The 25601-nt window shown below is 47.9% G+C and overlaps 1 protein-coding gene across 1 annotated transcript in view; it reads right to left on the bottom strand.

Moving 5' to 3' along the window:
* Positions 1-25341, bottom strand: part of MYLK3 (myosin light chain kinase 3) — a gene marked incomplete at both ends in the record, with an annotated part of 31308 nt that extends 5967 nt beyond the window's left edge. Inside the window, 9 exons of the mRNA XM_084257461.1 lie at positions 2170-2240; positions 9184-9325; positions 10245-10354; positions 10847-10940; positions 11473-11578; positions 14098-14555; positions 18261-18663; positions 19393-19483; positions 24865-25341. Of these exons, the coding sequence (XP_084113587.1) occupies positions 2170-2240; positions 9184-9325; positions 10245-10354; positions 10847-10940; positions 11473-11578; positions 14098-14555; positions 18261-18663; positions 19393-19483; positions 24865-25341 (1952 nt within the window). The remainder of the gene's footprint in view (positions 1-2169; positions 2241-9183; positions 9326-10244; positions 10355-10846; positions 10941-11472; positions 11579-14097; positions 14556-18260; positions 18664-19392; positions 19484-24864) is intronic.
* Positions 25342-25601: the final 260 nt, after the last annotated feature.

The raw sequence follows: 25601 nt of genomic DNA, 5'->3' as shown, positions 1-25601 counted from the left end.
GGGGGAGGGAGAGGTGAATGGGTGGAGCACGGACAATTTTTAGGGCAATAAAAAGTCTCTATGATGCTATAATGATGGCTACATGCCATTAGACATTTGTCTAAACCTTTATAATCCAACACCAAGAGGGAATCCTAAGCTAAGTTATGGACTTCGTGTGACTATGATGTATCAGTGTAGGTTCATCTGCGGTAACGAGGTACCACTCTGGTGAGGGGTGGCTCCTCTCCTGTCACCACGAGACACAGAGGAGCAAGTTGCTTGCGTCCAAGTTCAGTTCAGTCTAAATTGTTGACTCCCAAGCAGTGGTGTGTGAGTAAATGTTTAATGTCCAATGATCTGATTGTTTTTTTAAAAGTCCTGATTTGCAGCAGTTGCCAATTTCTGTGGGGTAAATACTGATTTCACCATGGCTCATTGAATGTAGCTTATAAGAAAGCACAATAGCCACCGTTCTATGGCCTTTACACTATAAGGTACAACAGACATAAGTAACCTTGTGAGCATAAACAACACAGACAAGCATTGCTTAACAACATTTCGTTCGATGATGGATCACATATGCAACAGTGCTTCCAACAGATCCCCCATAGAACCTTCGTGTGTAGTAGGCTATACTATCGAGGTCTGTGTATTTACAATTTATGCTGTCAGCATGTCACATTTCTCAGAACACATACCCATCATTAAGCATAGATGACTGTAGTAAAATAGAAAGTGAAACATTTTGAAATTTTAATCCTTGTTTTTATAATAATTTGCTTCACTGTAAGTTTATACCATTTCATTGTAAATAATGACCATGTTTAACAACAGGCTTACGTAACTCCTGATCATGAGCTAGTATGAGTTGGGTTCAGCATACTACTCCCTCAGCTGACTCACTAATGTGTGGATGAGAATAAATGATTGTTATTTCAAGCACTGCTTTTTGGGGTGGTTTGTTATATAGCAATCTTTTTTATTAAAGATTTATTTATTTTTATACAAGAGCTGAGGTACAGGCCAGAGGAGCAGGAGGGTGAGAGGATTCACCAGAGACAGAGTGGGAGCAGAACAGGCAGACGACCGAAATACACTACTGAGGGGAGCAACAGGTGTGACAGGAGAGGTCTGCCATGCCATGTGGGAATCTCACTGGCTGGCCAGGAATCGAACCCATGTGCTGCAGAGGTATACAGCCTCACAGTGCTGCACTCAACCTGCTGCACTACTGGGGAGGCCTTTATAGCAGTCTTATGGCAATAGCTAAGCAAGAAGGCATCCACCTCATGTTTTGTCAAAATATCCACCAAGATCCCCTCTCCAGACTCTAAGGATAGGCTTTGGTGACCAGAGGTCATATTTGAGGTCGTAACCACATAAGGCCTGGGGTAGGCACCTCCTTGCACTGCCAAAGGGGCTGATGAATGGGGCTTGGATTCCAGTCTCAGCACATAGTGGAACCAGGAGGTCATCATCACACACATGGCCATAGGTCAGGACAGGAAAACAATCTATACTTCACTTAAGGGACTTAAAGATATTTTAACTATTACATACAATGTTCACTTCATGCAGTGAAACTTGATACTCGAGTCATAGGATGGCTCTGCACTGCCGCTGTGTTATTTCAGTTAACCTTCATAATTCATCGTTCCATATCCACAGTTGCCCCATTTTTTCACCATTGTACCAAGAACTAACCCAGCCCTGAGTGGTGTTACCCTACACGGTCACACACACACACATTTTCCCATGTAACCTAGTCATTTCCTGAAGGGTAGGCATGGTGAGTGATGAGAAATGAATAGAGTCATCTACCCAGCACCCCCTTTTAACATCGCTTTCATCTCTGCTCTGACAAATGGTTTGAGGAACGGTCTGTTGTCAGTAAAGCTGCAGCAGCACCCGTAGCACAGAGCAGCCCCTGCAGTAGCTACAGGCCTGTCTACAGAGTGAAAGGCAGCCAGCCTCTCAGTGAGAGATTTCTCAGCCCCAACGCTTGAAAATTGGCTGAGCTCAGTGTATGTTAATTTCATGATTAAAATTGTAATTATTATTAAAAATAAATAAATGTGAACTGATTATATATTTTTTTAAAAACTGAGCTGTGGATAACCAGAGCCAAGATAGCCACACAGAGTCCCCCAGGAGTTTTGTCAAAGTGCCAAAATACAACCCCCTTACCTTTTAGCCAATCCGAAGTCAATGATCTTAATCTGATGTCCTGTCTGATTGACACATAGTATGTTCTCTGGCTGGGAAAGAAAGAGAAGTCTGCTTAACTCATTCAATAGCTAAGAAAGAAGGTTTGCACATTTATTTGTCAATAGGTCTCAGTTCACCAGACTCCAAGGGAAATGAATGGCTCAGGGAAGACAGATAATGAAAATAAAGTGGGTTGAATGATAGAGTAAGGAGTAGTGCGGACTGTGGGAAACTGGAGTATTCCTGCCCCGTAGTGACTGCTCAGCTCCAACCCCTTGTCACAGTGCAGGAATGCAGGGCCCATGGCTAGGGTTCCTTCATCCTCAAGAGAAGGCAGAAATCCATGTTTTTATGTGAAAATTCCATGCTGTTAAATATTGACAACTAAATCAAATTTAAGCATGCATTTATTATATATGGGAGTCCAATGGAACACCGCTGTGATGCAGATTTGGTCCACAACTGCTTGTTTGAGACTGTTGGCTTGGAGTAGTGATTCCAAACCTGATTGCATATTAGAATTACCAGAAGAGCTCTCAAAAGTCCCAATTGGGCCTCAACCCTGACCAGTGATGTCAGAATCTCAGGAGTGGGACCAAAGCTTCAGTCATCTGGTCAAGGAAATCAGAGCTGCTAATGTCAGAGCTGCCATTTTGTGGTGATAGCTTTGACCCATGGGATAGAGGTGGTAGCCTTTACACACTTTCAGATCAGCTCTGAGACTCTGTAAGAGCCTGGAACAATGCTTACTTCTTGTGCCAGACAAATTTGGATTGATGGTGGGAATAAGGGGAGATGGAGGGCTTATGTAGAAAGGACCTGTAGACCTAAGTTCAGCGCTTAAGATCCAGGGATCTGTTTTCTACATTATCTGGGATTGTAACCCTCTCCATTCCTGAAACCTCAGTGTCTCCTTCTGTAAAACGGTCACATTTGCAAAGGATCTGATCCTTTGCAAGGATCAGATGACGTGGTATGCATTAAACACTTTGCAGCTTCCAGAGCAAGTGCTAGGTTCGACTTCTCCCAACAGAAGCTTTCACTGTGATTTATGTTGCAGTAGCACCATGCAGTTCTTAAGTTAGGAATAGGAGAGGATGATTTTAAATCACCACTTTTTTAAAAATAAAGTCTAGAACAACATTATCCCATAGAAATATGTGAGTCTGATACATAATTTAAACTTTTCTAGTTCTACATTAAAAAATACAAAGAAACAAGGGAAATTAATTTTTGTAACAGCATTATTAAAATACAAGTAATAAATTAAGTAATATCATAAATGCACCATATGTAAAATGCACCATTTTCAAGTGTATAATTTTGTGACTTTCAGTACATTTACACACTTGTGCCATGATCACTACTATCTAATTTTAGAACATTTTCATCACTTAAAAGAAAAAAAATACATGGCCATCAGCAGTTACTCTCCATTCTCCCCTTACTTCTGATTCCTGGCAACCACAATGTATTTTCTGTCTGTGGAATTACCTGGTCTGGACACTTAGTATGTTAAACCATTATGTACTCTTGAGACTAATCCCACTTTTTGTGTATATACTCTTTTATATGTGTTGTTTCATTCAAATTGTGGATATTTTATCAAAAATTTTTGTACCTACCTTCATAATTGACATGGGTCTAGTTTTCTTATGATGTCTTTGTCCAGTTTTGGTATCAAGATAAGACTGGCCTCATAAAATGAATTAAGAAGTGTTCCATTCTCTTACATTTGAAATTTTTGTACAGGATTGGTGTTGATCCTCTAAACGTTTGATAGAATTCACCAGTGGGCCTCCCTGGTGGCGCAAGAGGTTAAGACGCAACCTATGAAGCCATCCGCAGCCTCTGCAGCACGAGTTCCATCCCTGGTGAGGGAGCTACCCACATGGCGCAGCAGACCTCTCCTGACTCACCCACTGTTCCCCTCAGCAGTGTACTTCAGTCAGTCTGCCTGTTCTGCTCCCCACTTTGTCTCTAATGAATCCTCTCATCCCCCGCACCTCTGGCCTGTACCCCAGTTCTTGTATGCATAAATAAATAAATCTTAAAAAAAAAAAAAAGAATTCACCAGTGAAGCCAAATGAGCCTAGGCTTTTCTTATGGGTAATTCGTTATATTAATCTGATCTCTGGTTATAGGTCTACTTAGATTTTCTACTTCTTGTCACTTTCCAGTGACTTATGTTTTTCTGGGAATTTGTTCATTTTACCTAGGTATCTAATTTGTTGGCATATAGTTTTTCATAGTATTAGTTCTTATAATACCTTTTAAAATTTCTGTTAGGAGTAGTCATGCCCTTCTTTCTTTTTTTTTTTTTTTTTAAGAGGCATGTATTTTATTCATTTATTTGTTTGTTTGCTTATACAAGCATTGGGTACAGTCAGAAGCGCGGGAGGGTGAGAGAATTCACCAGAGCCAGAGCGGGGAGCAGAGCAGGCAGAAGGACCGAAGGACACTGCTGAGGGGAGCAGCGGGCGGCAGGAGAGGTCTGCGCGCCATGTGGGACCCTCCTCCAGTGGCCCAGCCGGGGATCGAACCGGCGCTGCAGAGGCTGTGGGCAGCTTCGCAACCCAGCGCTCAACTGCTGTGCCACCGGGGAGGTCCCTCTTCTTTCAATACTGATTTTTAGTAACTAGAGTCTTCTCTCATTTTCTCTTTGTCAGTATAGTAAAAGATTTCTCAATTCATATTTTGAACAAAACAACTTTTGGTTTCATTGATTTTTGTTATTGTTTCTATTTTGTTTCCTTTGTTTCTGTACTGATCTTTATTATTTTCTTCTTTCTTCTTGCTTTGAGTTTAACTTGCGCTGCTTTTGCTCTTTCTTCTCATGGAATTTATTGATTTGAGATCTTTCTTCCTTTGTAATAGGTGTTTGCTACTACAAGTTTCCTTCCGATTTTAGGTGCACCTCCTAAGTTTTGGTATGTCATGTTCTCATTTTCATTAATCTCAAAGTATTTTCTGAATCTTTATCTTAATAATATATTTTATTTAATCAATATGTTCAAAATATTATTGTTTAATAGGTTTTCAGTGTAAAATATTAATGAGATTTTCCTATTGTTTGAAATCTAGTGTGTATTTTATGTTTGTAGCACATTTCAACTCACTAAATTTTCGTCAAAATTTCAATCAGATGGTTAGTAAGAATTTTTTTTTTAAAGATTTATTTATTTATACAAGCACCGGGTACAGGCCAGAGGCGGGAGGGTGAGAGAATCCACCAGAGACAGAGCAGAGAGCAGAACAGGCAGAAGGACTGAAATACACTGATGAGGGGAACAGCGGACGAGACAGGAGAGGTCTATCACACCATGTGGGAATGAATCTCCTTGGCCCCCCGGGAATCAAACCGGCATCGCAGAGCTGCAGACAGCTTCACAGCACTGCACTCAACCCACTGCGCCACCGGGGAGGCCCTATTTATTTATTTATTTTTAAAGATTTATTTTATTTATTTATATAAGCGCTGGGTACAGTCAGAAGCACAGGAGGGTGAGAGAATTCAACAGAGGCAGAGCGGGGAACAGAACAGGCAGAGTGACCAAGTACACTGCTGAGGGGAGTAGTGATCATACTGGCGCTGCAGAGGCTGTGGGCAGCTTTGCAACCCAGCACTCAACCGCTGCACCACCGGGGAGACCCTATTTATTTATTTATTTATTTATTTTTAAAGATTTATTTATTTATTTTGTATTATTTATTTATTTTATTTTATTCTGGGTACAGTCAGAAGCGCAGGAGTGTGAGAGAATTCACCAGAGCCAGAGCGGAGAGCAGAACAGGCAGAGTGACAAAGCACACCGCTGAGGGGAACAGCGGGCGGCAGGAGAGGTCTGCGCGCCATGTGGGACCCTCGCCGGGCGGCCGGGAATCAAACCGGCGCTGCAGAGGCCGCGGGCAGCTTCGCAGCCCAGCGCTCAACCGCTGCGCCACCAGGGGAGGCCCTATTTATTTATTTTTTAAAGATTTATTTATTCATGCATACAAGAGCTGGGGTACAGCCCAGAGATGCAGGGGGTGCAGACAGAGTGGGTAACAGAACAGGCAGATTAACCAAAGTACACTGCTGAGGGAAGCAGCGGGCGAGTCAGGAGAGGTCTGCTGTGCCATGTGGGTTGCTGCCTGGACAGCCAGGGATTGAACTTGTGCTGCAGAGTCTGCAAATTGCTTCATAGTGTGGTGCTTAACCCCTTGTGCCACCAGGGAGGCCCAGAATTTAGATTTAATGAAGTATTAGTATTTCAATGACATGACACTTATAGTTGAAATGTGAATTCATATTTAAAAGTTTTTCTACAACTGAATAGAATGTCAGTTTTTTATTTTATATTAATTAAAATTAATATGAAATTTAAAATTCAGTTCCTTAGTGACACTAGGCACATTTCAAGTCGTCACATGTGGCTAGAGGCCACTATAATGGAGAGTATACTGGAGCACTTTAGGCCATACAACACCCCTAAGAGGTAGATATTTCCCATTTTGCTACTGACGCCTTTATGCAAGAGCTAATGGCCAGGAAGAGACTGCATTAACACAAGCCTTGCTTGTGGCTTGGGAAATGATAGTCTCCTGCTTACAGAGTCATAGGGTTTGCCCCCAAGACTGTTCCTGGGCCGAGAGCCACAGAGTGGAATCCTGAACTTCCCTTAATTCCTTCACCACAGAGAAGCTGCTCCAGAAGCTCTGAAATTACCTCTAATGAGTAGAGAAAAATCTGAGGCCAATACCCCACCACCTCCACCATTTTTCTAAGAATCCCAGCCTAAAAGCCTGATGTCAATCAGGAAGATGGCCGGAAGGAGCGTGTGCGCCCACGCAGGTCTAGCAACCAACTTTTCTTTTTTTTGTTTTTAATTTTATTTAAATTTTATTTTTATATTCCCCATATAATTACAACCCCCTTATTTTGACCGCAAGCCCTCCTTTCCCCGCCCCCCACCTTCCATAGAGTGTCTCTGGTTCATAGTTGTTTGTTGATTTTGATATTTTCTTTCTTATAGTTATTCTTTTTCCTGGTCCCTTATTTAAGTTTCCTAGATTCCTGCTATGAGTGAGACCATCCGGTATTTTTCTTTTTCTTTCTGGCTTATTTCACTGAGCGTGATCCCTTCCAGCTCCATCCATGTTGCTGCAAATTGCATGTGTTTATCTTTTTTGATTGCTGAGTAATATTTCATTGTGTACCACATCTTCTTGATCCAGTCATCTATTTTTGGGCATTTGGGTTGTTTCCAAAGCTTAGCTATTGTAAATAATGCTGCTATGAACATAGGGGTGCAGGTGCTCTTTGGCATGGATGTTTCTGTGTCCTTTGGGTAAATACCTAGGAATGGAATTGCTGGATCATATGGAAGCTCTATGTAGGTCCAGAAATCTCCACACAGTTGGACCAGTTTGCTCTCCATAGTTGGACCAGTTTGCACTCCCACCAACAGTGCAGGAGAGTTCCTTTTTCTCCACAACCTCACCAACATTTGTTGTTGCTAGTTTTTTTAATATGTGCCATTCTCACTGGTGTAAGATGGTATCTCATGGTAGTTTTGATTTGCATTTCCCTGATGACAAGTGATGTTGAACATTTTTTCATATGCCAGTTGGCCATTTGCATTTCCTCTTCAGAGAAGCTTCTTTTTAGCTCTTCTGCCCATTTTTTGACTGGATTATTTTCTTTGTTGTTGAGTCTCCTCAGCTCTTTGCAGATTTTTGTGATCAGTCCTTTATCATTAGTGTTGGGTGCAAAAATGTTCTCCCAGTCGGTGGGGTTTCTCTTTGTTTTTGTTATTGTCTCTTTTGCTGTGCAGAAGCTCTTTAATTTGATGTAGTCCCAGCTGTTTATCTTTGCCTTCACTATCACTGCTTTGGGTGATGTGTCTGTAAAGATGTCTTTGATGTGCAAATCACGTAGCGTTTCGCGTATATTTCCTTCTATGTATTTTATGGTTTCAGGTCTTATGTCTAGTTCTTTAATCCATTTTGAGTTGGTTTTTGTGTATGGTGTGAGGTAGTAGTCAAGTTTCATTCTTTTGCATGTAGCGACCCAGTTTTCCCAGCACCATTTATTGAACAAACTTTCTTTAGCAACCAACTTTTCATCTTCTCTGGGGAGCCCCTGAAATTCCTTAAATGGCTTATACACAATCCTCGGCCAAAAGACAGCACAACACATTCACTCTACACACTATCACGTGGCTCTTAAAGGGAATGAGAAGAGATGTCCTCAATATGTAATCAACCGAAAAAGCAAGTTAAACAACAGGATGCCTAGTACAATTGTGTGTGTTTACATATCAAGCCAAGCTGCCAGGCAGGGAAAACTTTCACTGTGTATTTTGTACATATTCACTTTGTCTATATTATCTATTTTTACATATTTTCCTACTTTAAATTTTTTAAAATTTAAATTTTGCTACCTTAAATTTTAAAAAATTAATCTAAAAGATAATTTTAAAGAAAAATGTCATTGTATCAAATAACACTTAAAGAGGTACATTATCGGGCCTCCCTGGTGGCTCGAGGGGTTAAGTCTCAGCATTTTGAAGCTACCAGCAGCCACTGCAGCATGAGCTCCAGCCCCAGCCAGGGAGCTGACCCACATGGCACAGCAGATCTCTCCTGTCTTGCCTGCTGCTCCCCTCAGCAGTGTATTTCAGTCGATCTGCCTGTTCTGCTCCCCACTCTGTCTCTGGTGAATCCTCTCACACACAACCCATACCTCCAGCTTAGGCCCCAGCTCTTGTATGCATAAATAAATAAAATAAATAATTTTTTTAAAAAGAGGTACATTATTCACATTTTACAGATGGAAAAACTGAGGCTCAGAAAGACAGATGACTTGCCCTAGAGTCCAGAGCCAGAAAATGGCAGAGAGGCAGGATGGAAGCCAGGAGCATCTGTCTAGAGGGCTCTTGAAGATGAGAGAGGAGTAGAGGTTCAGAAACCTGGGAGGTCCACCCACCATGTGCCCGGGGGAAGGCTGACCTTGAGGTCCAGGTGCAGGATGTAGTGCTGATGGAGGTAATGCACGCCCTCGCAGATCTGCTTGGTGAACAAGACCACGTCTAGCTCGGTCAGGTGGTACTTCTCATTTGTGATCCGGTCGAAGAGCTCACCCCCATCCACACTGCAGGGCAAGAGGGGTGTTTGAGGGGAGAGGAGACAGACCCTTGAATGAAAAAGACTCTCGGAGGATTTGTCTACTCTTATCACCAGAGGCCAAAGGAGGCCAATCTAGGAGGACCCAAGGACGCCATTGCCACATGGGGTTTTATGGGATGCTTTGCCCTGGCCCATTCCCAGTTCAGAGTGCAGGTGGTCAGGAAGACCAGGGGTTGTCTACAGTGTTGATAATCCAGGTCCCCTCTGAGTATCCTAGGCCCAAATTGTAAACTTATTTGACTAGAGGGGCCAATTAGCAAAAGCCCTAAAAAGGCAAATCAGACCAGATGTGAGACAAAAGTTTCCTTAGAACAAGGAGCCACTAGTCTATCTTCTACTTTTCTAAGAGACAACATAACAAATGTTTCACTCTCCTTAGTCCTACCAGAAGGAAAACAGCAGAACAAGCACAAGAATAAATGGCCTCTGAGCCCTTGATGACAGGGTCGGGGTAGTTGGGAGTGGTGGGGACTATGGTAAATGGAAGACAGTTTGTCCTGTCTACAAAAGTCAGTGACTATGAGCTCCAGCATATTGTCTCCAGTTGGAAATGCAGGTCCAGCTTTGCTAGGTCTTTCATATTTTCAAAACAAGCCAATATCTAGGTTTTAAGGCAAAATGCCCCAATTTCTAATTGTTAACAACTCAATCAAAATTACTAAAAATCGTGTGGGCCAAACACATACATCTGCAGGTCAAATTGGCATCACCGGTCACTGGTTAGTGACAAAATGGAGGTCAAGCAGCTGAACCCAAGCAGAGGAGGTGATGACAAGGCCCAGGGTATTCCAGAGAGAAGAAAGTAAAGGGAGAGCATTGCCTAGAACCACGGTCCAAGCCCTGGTCCTTGGGGGACATGCTGCCCCGCCTCCTGAGACACTCACTACTCCATCACGAGGGTGAAGCTGTTCTTGCTCTCAAAGGCATCATAGAGCTGGATCAGGTTCACATGACTGAGCTGGTTCATGATGTTGATCTCGTTCTTCACATCCTCCTGTGGTGCAGAGAGGAGAGGAGTTTCCAACAAATGGATCAGGAAGAGAGCTAGATGCACCTCCCAAGATATGCACGCACCCCTACACCCATGTGCACATGCATGAGCACATATGTCACATGTGCATGGACACATGCCATATGCACGCACACATGTATGCACATGGCCAGCATCCTGCTCTCACAGCAGGTCTCTTGGACTTACCACCCGAACTCAGTCTTACAGCAGAAGGGCCCTTAGTCTGACCCACCCCTCTCATAGGAAACTGAGGTCCCAGGACACCTATGGGTTTGCTCAGCAGACCCTGAGCCCTGGGTGCAAGGTGACCTGCAGGCTGGAGTGTGGCGTCAGGTGAAAGAGGAAGGGCTGGTGGCCAGGTTTCCTGCTCTCCTGGAGGGGCCGGGGACATCATCGGCCCAGGGGGCTGTGAAGGGAATGGAGGAGTCCTGAACTTAGCCAGAGGGAGTGGCCAGCCCAGGGCAGAAGCCTCACCCGGTCCTTGGCGCTCTTCACTTTGATGATCTTGGCCGCCAGAGAGAGGCCAGTGGACTTCTCTGTGCACCTGTGGACCTGGCCAAACCGGCCCCTGAAGAGACATGTTGACACCTCAGGCTGAGAACCCAAGAGGCTCATCCCACACTCGGTGGGCCTGCCTGTTCCCCGTGCTTACTTGGCCTTCCCCTCCTCCACACACACCCCCAGGGATTACCCTACACCCCACAGCGTTCCTAGCATCACCCCCACTTCACACGGCTATCTGAAACCTAAAGAACTTCACCCCACACCACTCAGGCTGTCCTGCATCCTGGGGGACTATTCTTCCAGCTGCCACCCTCAACCCCATGCCAGCTCTCCTACCACTTCCAGGATATGGTTCCCATGTACATACTGTGTGGAATCTCCTGGGCCAACAGCTTCCCTCATCCACACACGTGGCTTTCCTACACTCTGGGGGATTCTGTCTTCCCCACCCTGCAGGTTCTCCACTCACTCTCGCTGCATGGGATCCCACTCCCGACCTTGGCCCTATCAGTTCCTGAGAAGCTTCCAGCAGTGCTCAGTCTCCAGGCCCCTGCCTGGCCCCTGCCCGCCCCTCACCAAAGCAGAAGGCCACCTACCCTCCCAAGACTTCGTGCTGGCACACCATGTAGCCCGCTGAGGTTGAGGTCTCCTTGACATTCACCATCCGGTGCTCGAAAGGGGCTGGTGGGGCTGGACTGTCATCTGTTCAGAGGACAACAACCTGTGAGCTCCTAGAAGGCCAGCACCTCTCACCACTGTCCAAGTCACTGCACTGCACTTGGTTCAGGTGACAAACATCTCATTCAAGTCACCCTTTTGTCAGAGGAGGAAGCTAAGGCTCAGAGAGATGAGGTGAATGGCCCACGGTCACACAGTCAGGGATGGATGGGCTTCAAACCTAGGTCTTCTAGCACCTGTGACTGTTATTTGCAGCACAGAGAAGTTATGTCCAGTCTGTTCAGTGATGATGAGAAGAGGATCCAGGTGGCAGAGCAGCCCACAGGAATCAGGAGGCTCACTTGAACCAGGTATGGAACAGGGGTGTTTTTTTTAAAAAAAAAAAAAAAAAAAAGATTTATTTATTTATTTATGCATACAAGAGCTGGGGTGGAGGCCAGAGATGTAGGGGTGAGAGGATTCACCAGAGACAGAGTGTAGAAGATCAGGCAGATCTACTGAAATACACTGCTGAGGGGAACAGCAGGCAAGACAGGAGAGGTCTGCTCTGCCATGTGGGTCACCTCCCTGGCCAGGGATCGAACTTGTGCTGCAGTGGCTGGGGATAGCTTCATAGTGCTGCGTCTTAACACTGTGCCACCAGTGAGGCTCTGGAGCAGGGTTTAATGATGGGACTATGTTTAAAGGTACAGACAGGGCTATGGAAGAAGCAGCCCATAGAAGTTTAGCTGGGGACGGGGGGGTGGGGGGTGGGGGCGACAGTAGGTCTGGAGGGAACCGGAGGACAGCAGCATGTATACAGATTAAAATATTTTAGTTTTTTTTTAAATAATCTTATCCGGGCCTCCCTGATGGTGCAAGGGGTTGGGCACCGCACTATGAAGCAATCCACAGCCTCTGCAGCATGAGTTCGATCCCCGGCAGGCCAGGGAGAGACCACGTGGTGAGGCAGACCTCTCCTGGCTCACCCGCTGCTCCCCTCAGCAGTGTATTTCAGTCAGTCTGTCTGTTCTGTTCCCCACTCTGTCTCTGGTGGATCCTCTCACCCCTCTGCATCTCTGGCCTGTACCCCAGCTCTTGTATGGGTAAATAAATATTTAAAAAAATATTTAAAAAAATATCCTTATCCTTCAGAAGTAAGATACACCTAGAACTATTACATGAAATGGAGTAAAGAAATAAAACAGAGTCCAGAACACACACCAAACACAATGACATACACCAGGTTATGCATAACAACCTGGAGACACCCCGGCAGAAGGTCATAGGCTGACAGTTATTGGGAGCACGTCTTGGGAGCACTCGGAGGGTTCCATGGATGACTCCAAGGCCTCCAAAACCAGGCCTGGAGCCTGGGAGTACTAGCTTCTTTGTGTGTCTTAATACAACCACAGTACAAGTTTGACTAGAGAGTGTGTGGTTTATTCTTTTTGTGTGTTTATAAAGGCAAACCCTGAGACACAAGGAAGGAGTAAGATTTGTGGGGTTCTCTTGTGTTTTCCTTTTCCTGGTTGCCTAGACATGTTGGGAGAACCCAGACTCTGGTGCATGTAGCGCAGATCCCAGCGCTAGATCCCGTGTGGAGAGTCCGTTTTGTCGTCACTGCCCTCTGTTCTGGGCGGCAGTAGAGCCAAGGTCCACACAAGAAGTTCTGGAGCTAGACAGCCAAGGTCAGGTCCTGGCTCCTTCAGCACCAGCTCCGTGACCTTCAGTGTGTTTCTGAACCTCTTGTGTGTTTCCATCTTTCCCCACCCAGGGGTCAATGAAGGTCAACAGCGTCATGCAGTGAGTCCTCGGGGAACACTGACTGTATCACCAGCCCAAGTCTCCAGACTGCTCTGCGCTGCACTTCAGGAATTAAGGGAGGTGTGTCCACATTTGGGACAGGCCACGCAAGGGGAGAGGAAGCCGCTGGAGAACGGCGGGACCGCTGGGAAGCTCAGGAGTGGCGAGGCACTGGGAGGACCTGCAGCCACAGGGCCCTGCCCCTGGGGCTCCAGACGTTCTGGGGCCTTCCTGCAGCCCCATGGGGCGAGGGCTCTGACCAAGGAAGGTAAAACCCTAAATGCTAGAAGAGTTGAGGGCCTTTGAGTCACAAGAACACAGGATTCCTCTCTCCCTGCCCCCATCCCTGGGATAGAAAGCAGGTCAGTGGTCACACTGGCCTCGTCCTGTCCCCATTGAGAGCTTACTGGGTGCCAGTGGCTGAGAGGATTATATACAACAACTAATAGACTTGCTTTTTAATAGGCATCTTCTCTGTCTCAACCCAGAATGATGCCAAAGGTGGAGAGCTCAGGCAGGCAGTTAGCCACAAGAAACCTGAGCCACTCTCTCCTCCCCATTACATTCAGCTCCAGCTCAGCCCTCTGCATCCCGGGTGCCAGGGTCTCCAGCCCTGGGATGGATGTACCATCACATTGTTCCAGTCTTGGACTCCCCTGAGGCTGCATTGTCTCCCCTAAAAACTACAGGGAGAACCCCTCTGGAGCAATCCCTCCAAACCCATTCACCTCGGGCCACAGGGCACTGTCCCCACTTACCCAGAATCATGCTGCCAGCCTCGGCGCCCAGGGGCACTGTCTGTCCTGCTTCTGCTCCTCCCGAGCTCCCTGCTGAGGAGCCCTTCCTGGGCTCAGGATTTCCTGCTCCTGGGCCTTCCTCCTGCTGCAGGCCCAGGGACCCAGAGTCTTCTCCTCTGTCCCTCCTGGCCCCTCCTGGTCCCGTGGCAGGCTTGACCCCAGGGACCTGCTTCTCCTCGGCCTTTGCTTCCTCATAGCTGTTCCACTTCTGCAGGAGAGGAAATTCACTGGCTTCTTGTGGGATCTGATTGCTCGACGCAGTTCCAGGGGCCGGAGAACAGCATGTGGGTTCAGGTGGGTCCTGCCCACCTGGATGGGCAGCTGCTGGAGACTCCACAGGGGGTATGGGTCTGAAGCTATCTCCTCCTGCCACCAGCAGCTCACCAGGGGTATCCGTCTCCTGCACGTGGATGGAGATGCTGAGCAGAGAGAAATATGGGCTGAGAATTAAAAAAAGGGCTCTGGAGTCAGAACAGACCTGGGTTCAAATGCCTGCTGTTGTCAGTCAGTGCTGTGGCCTCATGGCCTCAGTTTCCTCATCCACAAAATAGTCCTTTAGGGTTGTTTTAAAATAAGAGTTAGGTGTGGTTGGAGCCAGTAGACACCAACCCTTGCCCGTCTGGATCCCTGCCCACCTCTGCCCAGAAGCACAGCAGGGGAGAGGTTGGTTCCTCTGATGGTACCATCAGCTCTCTGGATTCCACTGGATGAGTGTCCACAGAAGACTTGAATAACCTGTAGTGGACAGATTGGGGACCAGTGCCTCTGAGGACCCTAAGAAACCTGCTTCTGGGGGCCTCCCTTGTGGCGCAAGGGGGTTAAGACACAACCTATGAAGCTATCTACAGCCACTGCAGCACAAGTTCCATCCCCGGCCAGGGAGCTACCCACAGGCACAGCAGACCTCTCCTGTCTCACCCGCTGCTCCCCTCAGCAGTGTATTTCAGTAGATCTGCCTGTTCTGTTCCCCACTCTGTCTCTGGTGAATCCTCTCACCCCCCACACCTCTGGCCTCTACCCCGGTTCTTGTATGCATAAATAAATAAATCTTAAAAAAAAAAAAAAAAGAAACCTGCTTCGGCCCCAGGAGAATTGTGGCAGGAGATGTGGGCTCTCCCCACCCTTCTCTAGGCCTCAGTTTCCCTTTCAGTCAGAAAAAGAGAAAAGGGAAAGAAAAGAGAGAGGGTGAGCCAAGTCAAGCATCCCACTGGAGGCCCCCACTCAGACATAACTTATTAAAATTGCTCATATGAGCATGGATTTCCTGTTTTGCTCCAACAAATGGACCTGGCTGCGCAGGGCCCACATGTTTGCATGGCTGAGGAGCAGCTCCCCACTTCCCACAGGCCATGCTGTGCCCCAGCAATACAGTGGGCTTACCCCCTTCATCCATTTTCTGTACCCAGAGCTTGTGGCATTGGGATCTGAAGCCCCAGTCAGAGGTTCTGGGCCTCCAGGGGTTCAGAGCTGCCTTCTCACAAGCTGCTCCCTCTCCGACTCTTCCTGACAACCCCTCTCTCAGGCCCATGTGTTGGGGCAGGGGTACGGGAGGGCTGTCTGGGGTGGCCTGAGTCTCAGGAGGGTACTGGGCACCCTCATTTCTGGCCTAGGTCCTGCCACTAAGTTGATGGATGACTTTGGGCAAGTCCAGTCTCAGCTTCCTTCTCCGTCAAATGGGGAGAGCGGTAGCTAACAGACAGGCAGAGAGGACCGCCTGAGAGGAAGGCACTGGTGCACAGGCTCAGAAAGCGAGGCCTAAAATGGTACCATCACTGTGGAAACAATATGACGGTTCCTGAAAAACTCTGAAATAGAACAAGCATATGATCCAGCCTATTCCGGGAATATATCCAAACGAGTAACAGCAGAAGCAGAGTATTGAAGAGATATTTGTTCACCCACGTTCACAGCAGCATAATTCACAGAAGCCTCATCATTGACTGATGAACAGACACCCAAAATGTGCTGTGCACCCACAAAGGAATATTACTGATCCTTAAAAAGGAGAGAAAATCTGACAAAATCAGAATCAGATGAGGCCATCATTGCAAGTGAAATAAACCAGACACAAAAAGGCAAATACTATATGATTCCACAAAAATGAGTTACCTGGATTGGTTACAGTTACAGAAACAGAAAGTAGGGTAGGCTGGGAGGGGCTGGGAGTTGTCTGATGGGTCGGTCCCTTGCTTCAGATTAGCAAGATCACAAAGTGCTGGCGATCTGTGTCATGTGAACATACAATGTGAATATACTTAATGCTACAGAACTGTCCACTTTAAAATGGCCACAATGGTAAAGTGACAGTATGTGCTTTTTACTGCAATAAAAAACATTGAAGCCTGACCCCAGCAGCTGGTGGCCCATTCTGAGCATACAAATCATCTGAGAGCAGAGTGTGTCTGGAAGACGGACCTGTGCACACCAGCCTTGGGCAGGAGGGGTAGAATCCCCCCAACACTGAACCCCCAGGAGTGAGTGTGGGTTGGTGATGACAGAGGGGGAGAGTATGGGGGCCTCCAAGCCTAGCTCAGGCCTTGTCTCTGACCAAGGACATGTAAACAAGGTAGGAAAGAATCCAGGTAGCAGGTGCCAGCTGAGAAGGTCAAGAGTCTCAGCTGTCCCCACCCCCGTGTTCACACCTAGGGGGGGAATGGGTGGACCCAAAGTCACCGTCATGCGTTTCCAGGCCATTTTGCGTGTCTTAAGACTTTCCCTCCTTCTGCAGCACACCCAGGGCTGACACGACTAGTCAGCGACAGCACAGTGTTCCACCAAGTCCAGCTGGGGCCTTAGGGTCCCCTGCACAGGCAAAAGCTGCCTGGGTCAAACCTATTTTCCACAATATAACCCTGAGCTAGCCGAGGAAGGACAGGTAGTGACAGCCCCACTTCCTGAGCCCCGGAGCAGATTCAGCATACCTGAAATTCAGGGCTGAAACTGGATAGAGACCTTACACCTCACACAGAATCCTTTTAGACCCCTAACAAGTTCATGGAAAGTTCATCCCCATCTCCAGATTCCACATCTAGAGTCCTGGCTTTGATCCAGGGCTGCCTGCCAGGAATCCTGCCCTCCAACTGGTTAGGTCTCTGGAGGCTCCCATTTCCTTCTAAAACAAAGGCAGGCAAATAATCTGGGGTTCTCTACCACTCATCACAGCACAGACACCTGTTCCCCTCCCTGACCCAGGCCTCAGTGGCGCAGCTACCACACAGCTCAGGACTAGCCCAGGAGGGCACCAATTCCCTTGAGCGAAGCCCAGAAGCACAGTGTCTTCCAGTGGCCACCCTGGGCCTGGGCGTGCGGCCACCCCCCCCCCCCATGGCAGGTGAGCACTGGGACAGGGAGGCTGGTGCTCAGCTGGTTTTCTGCATCCTTATTTTCCTGCAGAGAGTCTGCTGAGGGCAGGCCCAAGGCTGCATCCTAAGGGTGAGGTCACAGCCCCACCCCTGAGGTCCAGGACCCCAAGTGCAAATCTCCTGAAAGTCCCCTGGCTTGACAGCCTACACCGCCCTCCCACCTCTGAGCATCCCATCCCTCTCTCCCCACCATCATATTTAGGGCTTAATTAAACATAGGCCTGATGAAGCAGGATGGCACAGTGTTTAGGGGCAGATTCTGGAATCAGATTCAGACTCTATGAATCCCTAGCTGTGTGACCTGAGAACTCTGAGCCTGTTCCCGCATCCATAAAACAGGGACACCAACCACACTCACCTTCTGGGGTTGTTGTAAGAATGAAACGATAGGATGCCTGTAATCCTCGGTCAATGCCTGGTACAGGGGACATGTACAGTGAACCCGTCATTTTGAGCTATTATTATTGTGCTAATTCTCAGGGATCCTCAATGCTGCTCTGCATTGGAATCACCTGGGGAGCCAATAAAAGACATGCCTGAGCCTCACTCCAGACTGAATAAACCAGAACCTCTTGTCGGCACAGAGAACTGCGCGCTAAGCTCCAGAAAGCAGCGGCCTTGTCTTGTCTTCCCGTGGGGAGGCCAACCCAGCGCTGTGTAGATGGTGGAGGCACAACCCAAGCAGGTGGTCCCTGGCCCTGCTCCAGCTGAGGAGCTGTAGCTCATTCCTTCCCTCGCCCAGCTTGGAAGAGCATCCCTTACCTTGGACATGTTTCTCCACCACTGTGAGCTGCTTTGGCCTGGGCAGGCGGTCCTGAAGTCAGCCTCATGCCTTCCTCTAAGGGTTGAGGATCGGGATCTGGTCTGTCGGATGAAGCTCCTTCTTCTGTGACCAGTGCAGCCTCCTGGTCAGCGGGGGCTTCACTGACCAGATCGGGTGCCACAGATAATTCCGGGTTAGTCTCCGGCTTCTTGCTGGATGCTCCATTAGCTTCCGCCTCTGTGGGCAGCAGCAGGTGGCCAGGGGGCTGGGTCAGGCCAGGAACGCCATCCCCCTGCTCTGGCAAGGCCTCTACCTGGGTGAAGAGGTCAGATCCCATCCCTGAAGGGCTGAGTGGGGACAGCCTCTCTGCCGCCCTCTCTGGCAAGTCAGGCTTCTGGCTCTCTGCAGGAAAACAGGCAGGGTGAAAACGCACTCCCCTTAGGAGGACGCAGTCCTGAAGCCAACATGAAGAATATGCCGAGGCCCACTCAGTGCAGTGTGTTCACCTAACTAGAAACAGTCCAAACCATCAATAGGGGCTTGGTTGGTACAAGGAGTGCCACATGGTTATAACAAGGAGGAAGCAAATACCTGTTTGTGGATACAGAGGGATTTCTGGTCATCTTGTAAAGGGTGAAAAGCTAGGTGGAGGGTACGGTTCTGTTTATCTAAGAAGGGAGTATGTATGTGGTGTGCGTGTGTGTGTGCGTGTGCGTGTGTGTGTGTGTGTGTAACAACTGATAACATGGCCTAGAAATAAGGTACAAACTTTTTGCATATGGGGGGAAAACAGGATGCCGGGAAACTATACCTCATCTTATTCATTTGACTTTGGAACCATGTGGCCATTATGCAAAATTAGTTTTTAAATTAAACTTAAAAAAAAAGCAATGTATAAAAATTTACAACAAAGGAAAATAAATACATGTCAGTTGGACACATAATGTATATGCCAAGCGACTCTCTATCCCAGGCCAGCGGGACATACGTAAAGCACAAAAATAACTGGGAAACAAACAAAAATACACATTCCCACAGTTTCCCAGTAATCTTTTGGTTGTTATCGGGGTTATTTATATTTGAACCTGCCACGTGTGTGATGTGGGGTAAAGCAGATGGGGTCCCCCTCACCTTCCCAGGGCCCCCTGGTCTCGGCTTGCACACCCCTGGTGCTCGCTGCATGATTTGGTTTTGCTTCTTTCTCTTCCACGCGCTCTTTGTGCTGAAAGAATAATCATGAAACCGATCAACCACACCATTCAGGCCGCAGACGTCTGTTGTGGGCCGTCCTGTGTTTGAGATGGAAGCTGGTTACCCAGCGGAGCCTCATGTGCTATTAGCGGGAACTACTGCTCTTGCCATTTTAGAGGTAAGGACATGGAAGCTTTCCCAAGGTTGCCAAGCCCTTTCCAATATGTTGCCACCACTGCTGGCGAGGGGCAGACCCGGCCCTGACCGCGGTTGGAAAATAAATACCGTCTTAACATGGCAAACTCAGATTGATGAGTCGCTGGTTAGGGTTGGGTTCTGGGGAAGAGTGCCACCATCGAGTCCACATCTGTCAGGGCACTGGTGTGTTGGGTCTCACAGTCACCCCACTTGGTACCACAGTACAGCTAGGAACACTGCCCCTGACTCTCGAGAAAGACTTGCTGGGTTTCAACCCTATTGTCACCACTTTTGAGCAAGATCCTCCACTGTTCTACATCTTTCTTTTCTTTTTTTTTTTTTTAAGGTTTATTTTATTTATTTATGCATATAAGAACTAAGGTGTAGGCCAGAGGTGCAGGGGGTAAGAGGGTTCACCAGAGACAGAGTGGGGAGCAAGACAGGCAAAGCCACTGAAATACACTGCTGAGGGGAGCAGCAGGAAGACAGGAGAGGTCTGCTGTGCCATGTGGGTCAGCTCCCTGGCTGGGGATCGAACTCATGCTGCAGTGTCTGGCGATAGCTTTATAACTGTGAGACTTTAACCCCTGAGCCACCAGGGAGGCCCCCTCTGCATCTTACTTTCTTCATCTGTAAAATGGGGAGAATAATATCTGCCTCATAGGGTGGGTGAGAGTGTTGGGGACATTGATCTGTGGACTGTCCTGAGAATTGTGCCAGCCACTGGGGAGAGCTCAGTAGCTGGGTGACCAGTCCTGCCCAAGACAGAGCCACCAGCCTCCCAGGAGCCCACCCCGGGGATCTCTCGGCAGCTCTTCCTTGACTGCAAATGGTCCTTGCCAGGCAGTGCTCTTGTTTCTGAAACAGCCTGGGGCTCTGTGTATTTCTAAGTGCAAATATTTCTAGAAGGCCTGGCCCTTGCTAGGTGACCTAGTGTTTCTAGGGGTTTGGAGCCTTCAACTAGTGCCATCCCGGGCTCCTGGTACCTGTCACAGGGGCTCACACTCCTGCTCACATCACTGCCTGCTGAAGACTCCTTTCCTGTTTTGACCACAGAGCACCCTAATTTGGAAGCCCAGAGGCCCCAAAACAGCTAGAGACAAATTTTTCTGATTTGTACAGCATCTAAGTTTTTTAGATTTGTTACCAACCTTTTAAATTGGGGAGATTTTTACATTAAAATTTCTAGGTTCCCTTTTGGGGGATAGACTTGTTCTGTATTTTGATTGCAGCGGTGGTTGTATACATCTGTTGAACTATACACTTAAAATGTGCATATTGTGTGTGTGTGCATGGGTATGTGCCATTTGTGTGTAAAATATACCTCAGGAAAACCAATTAGAAAAAAATTCTAGGTTCTTAGCTTCTCTTGAAAAAACTGGCAGGATCTGTGAGGTCTAGGCCCACAGAGCAAAAATGGGCTGGAGCAGCTTGTCACCTCTGGAGGGGGTTTATCTCCCTCAAACATCTCCCACACACAAAGGATGAGGGTTGGTTCCACAGTTATTTCTCAGGCTCTCGCAATCCTATTACTGTCTCATCCCTTTGGGATTTTAGGCCACCGGCCTTGCTCTCTTAATGGGAACACACAGGCCAGTGCTGGGCATTATATTCAGACTAGCTGCCGCCATCATGATCACCACCAGCATGGCCCCGACCCCTGCTCCGCAGAGCCCTCTCCCTTGGCCCCATTCACAAACCCTGTGCTGCCACCCCCAGAGTTGGGGAAACTGGAGGCATTATCACCAGCTGCCTCCGAGTTTACCCTACCGGTACAGACTGTCCTTTGGCAGACCTTGTTGGACACAAATTGTCCTTTCCCTCCCTCTGTCCTTGGTGCAGGCAGACACGTGCACACACAGGCGCCTGATGGCTCTCTCTCTCTCTCTCTCTCTCTCTCACACACACACACACACACACACACACATACACACACACACAGAGCGGGGCTTTGTCTTCAGGCCTCAACTTTCTGGTCCTCCCTTGTCTGGTGCATCCAGGCAAAGGGGAGAGACCCCAGTCGCCATCCCAGGGACTAATGTCTTCTGAGCAGCCTGTCCGTGACTTGGGTCCAGGAGTCAACGCCCCAACGCTGAGCCTGAAGTCATCCTTCACAAGCGTCCCCTGGCTTCTCGAAATAATCTAATTCAATATGACACCCAAGCGGCCTGAGGAGGCCCTTCACCAAGTTCTGGCAAAACGATCAAATTTAACAGCCAGTGCTAGGATTTAATTCAATTCCACAGATGATTACTATCCCCCACACTCTTAGGGAACACAAAGAGGGGCTCCAGAAAGTCTCCATAACATGCTATTTCCTGCAGTGTCCCCTGACAGCTTAGGCTGTGTCTCAGCTCCCTGCCCATCCTCGGGCAACTCCTGTGAGCCCAGCCCAGGCCCAGGTAGAGAGAGAGGAGCAGAGGCCTCGGCTGAGCCAGAAGGAGCTGACAGCCTCCTGGACAAGCATCCCCAGACCCGCCGTTAGTGACAGGTGTGCGCCTCAAGCACTAAGACCAGAGGGGAGAGCAATAGTGTGCCGGGGGAGCACAGAGACAAGAAGCACAGAGGACTCAGAAAAGAGAAAGTTCTATGACTTTCTCCTTCAGAAATGCCTGGATAGCTGCAACGTGTATAATAGCTATTTTCCTGCATGTATGAAGATCTCCTACAAAACAGCAAAAAACCGAAATAAAAAAGTGACAAAAGGACGTGAATTGGCATTTCACAAAAATGTACATGAGGTTTTAAATCCATGACAGATGCTCAAACTTCTTGTAAAAGAAACCCAAACTGGGCCTCCCTGGTGGTGCAAGGGGGTTAGCACTGTGAAACTATCCACACCCACCGCAGCATGAGTTCAATCCCCAGCCAGGGAGCTACCCACATGGCGCAGCAAACCTCTCGTCTCACCCGCTGCTCCCCTCAGCAGTGTATTTCAGTACACCAGCCTGTCCTGAAGGTGAATCTGGTGAATCCTCTCTGGTGAATCCTCTCACCCCTCCCCTCATACCTCTGGCCTACACCCCAGTTCTTGCATGCATAAAAAAAATAAATCTTAAAAAAAAAAAAAAAAGAAAGAAGCACAAACTGAACCAGAATGAGATAGTACATTTGATCTAATTCTGGTTATATTTAAAATTCTCTATAATAAAAAGTCTAAAATTTTTTATCAACTGAAAAAGAGAGTTAACTTTAAGAGGCATGTGAACAATTGTCTTACTTGGTTATCGACTGAAACAAACTTAAAAAAGTATAAGACAATCAGGAAAATTTGAACCATGTCTTTGGTAGTATTAAGTTAATAAAAGATACATACTTTTCAGGTATGATAATGCTATTGTGATTATCTTTTCTAAACGAGCCCTTGTCTTTTAGATATAAAGGCTGAAATGTTTATGGAAGAAATGATGCAAGGTGTCAAATTTGCTTCAAAATAACCAGGAGGGGGGATGAGAGTGGGAACAGAGGAATCAACACTGACCTTCAGGAATAGGCTCATAGGTTCATTATAATGATCTTCATTGTTAAAGGTATTTAATATCCTTCATGCTAAAATGTTTTTTTTAAATACATTGCAATAAGACCTCAGTGTTCAACAATCAGTCAGAAAAAGAGTGCAAAGTTGGATAAATTCTTTGTTAGCAAAAGTGGAGGCAACAAGTATTCCCATATGGTGTTGGCAGGAGACTAATTTGTAATAACTTCTCTGAAGGTCAGTTTGGCTTTATCTACACAAGTTTCCCCTAGGCTTGGCATGGCCACATCTTGGAGTATATTGCAGATAAACTCACAAGCCTGTGATTAGTCACTGCATTGTTATTTATAATAGTTAAAAATGAGAAACAACATAAACAAACAGTGATATGGGACTGATTAACAAATTAAGACACATCCCCTCCCAAATGGGGCACTCTGCCACTTCAAGAATTGAGGAAATTTTCAAGGTACAAATATGAAGACAAAGAAGGTGATTTGTATGCTAATGAGCTTAAAGATAAACAGACTATAACTGGAGGTGTCGCAGCAAACTGGCACCTATGATTACTGGAGTGGGAGGGTTATAGGAACTGAAGAGGCGGGGGGAGTGGAGGATGGAGCAGGAGAGAAACATAGTATCTTTCTACCACTTGAATTTTTTTACCATGTGCATGAGATTAATTTTCTTTTTGAAAGCTGAGGTCGGTTACCAGTAGCAAGAGCAGAAGTCACATCTCCCCTGAAGGCCACACTCTCGGGGGAGACACAGAAAGTGAGTCTAGGGGCAGGGGTCATGCTCTGGAGAAGCTGCAGGGCAGGAAAGGGCCGGTGATGGCAGGGTGAGCATGGCCAGTGTTGTAGAGGGGGAAGGCAGCTCCCTGCAGGCTCACTCCTGAAAGCTCAAAGCTTGGTAGCTGACAGAGTCAACCACAGACCCCATTAAGCCCAGCTTATCTCTTGGTGGTGACTCCAGGGATCTGAAATGGTGACTCCAGGCTGTCTGAGTGTTGCTAAGTGGCTCACCCTTAGCTGTTCCCAAACTGAGTGTTGCTCTACACGCCCCCACCACCACCCTGCCCCCCCCACACACAAACACACACACACACAAACACCCCCATGCCAGCCAAGCTTCCATTAGCGCGGGTTTGATTATGCAATCCTTGGGAACAATTGCTCCAGAAATACCACACTCCACCCCCAGGCTCCGGCTCCTGCCTGGCCTAAGTCCCCCCTGGGTCACTGTCAACACTCAGCTCTCCACAGGCAGCTGCACACTCCGCCCACTCTGGGACAGAAGGTTGGGAACAGGAAGGGGAGGAGGGTTTGGGGGTCTGTGAGGGTAAACTCACGTTCCCCATCTGTCTCCCAGCCAGATGTGAAGGACTAGAAAAGAGAAGTGACTGAGATATGAAAGAAGCTGATCCATCCTCCTATCCTCAGTGGCCCCTATATCCCCCACTTCTAGGTGCCCCAATGCTGCCCAAGGCCCCACAGTCCTTGCCAGGGTACTGCCTCTTTACCTCCCTAGGGAGAATAGCCAGTTGTCCTGTCCGGAATCCATCTATGGCCTTTTGGGTAACATCTCTCCTTTCCCAATCAACAAATAATGAGAGCAGCACAAGAAGGGGACAATGGTCTTCCTGCTCTCTTAACTCTGCCATCAGGCCGGTCTCCCTACCAGCGCCACTGGGCCCCCCTTCCACTCAGAAGGCCCCGGGCAGGGAAGCAGTAACCAACCTCAGCAGCACCTTCAACCAGGCTTCCTCCCCTGCAAGGGACAATGCCTTGCAAGATGAAATCCACCAGCTTCGAGTTCTGGAACACGGCCCCCACCAAAGCAATGGCTTTGTCCACAGCCACGACCATCCTGAAGAGGGCTTCAAGCCGGGCGCCATGCTGGGCAGCGTCCTGCCGCACAGCTCTCACCAGCTCTAGGACCTCTGGCCACCCAGCCTGCACATCAGCTAGGGGAGCAGGGTCGGCCCCAGCTGGGCCCAGCACTCGGGAAGCCTCCAGGCGGTGCAGGCCTTGCTCCAAGTGGCCCAGACCTCTGGACACGCTCTGTAGCTTCTCGGTCACATCTTCTTGAAAATGCAAGAGTTTGTCAACCTTCTCATTCAGCACATTAAGCTTTTTGTCCATAGTGGTTAAGCAGGCCTTGCCCAATACTGGCAGGCCCCGGTGGCCCAAACTCTCCTTGGAGCCTTCTGACATCCTGATGAAGCTTGATCAGGGTGTGGACATGCAAGAGCCACTGGCGCTGGCCTTCACTGGGGCCCTGGTGTCTGCAAGTTCATTGTTCCTAGTAGTTAACGGTCTCTCCCCGCAGAGCCAATCCACACGATGGCCTGGGTTGTTCAGGGAGCCCAGAGGGCCAAGCTCTCTCTGAGTCTTTGCTTTGCTTATCGCCCACTCTGCTGTGGGCCATGAGTAACAGGCTGGGTTTGGCCCAGGCCTTGTCTTTGGGGCCCCTT

The sequence above is a fragment of the Talpa europaea genome (assembly GCF_964194135.1).
Source record: "Talpa europaea genome assembly, chromosome: 16".
Taxonomy (NCBI): domain Eukaryota; kingdom Metazoa; phylum Chordata; class Mammalia; order Eulipotyphla; family Talpidae; genus Talpa; species Talpa europaea.
This window is presented reverse-complemented; position numbering and strand designations above follow the sequence as displayed.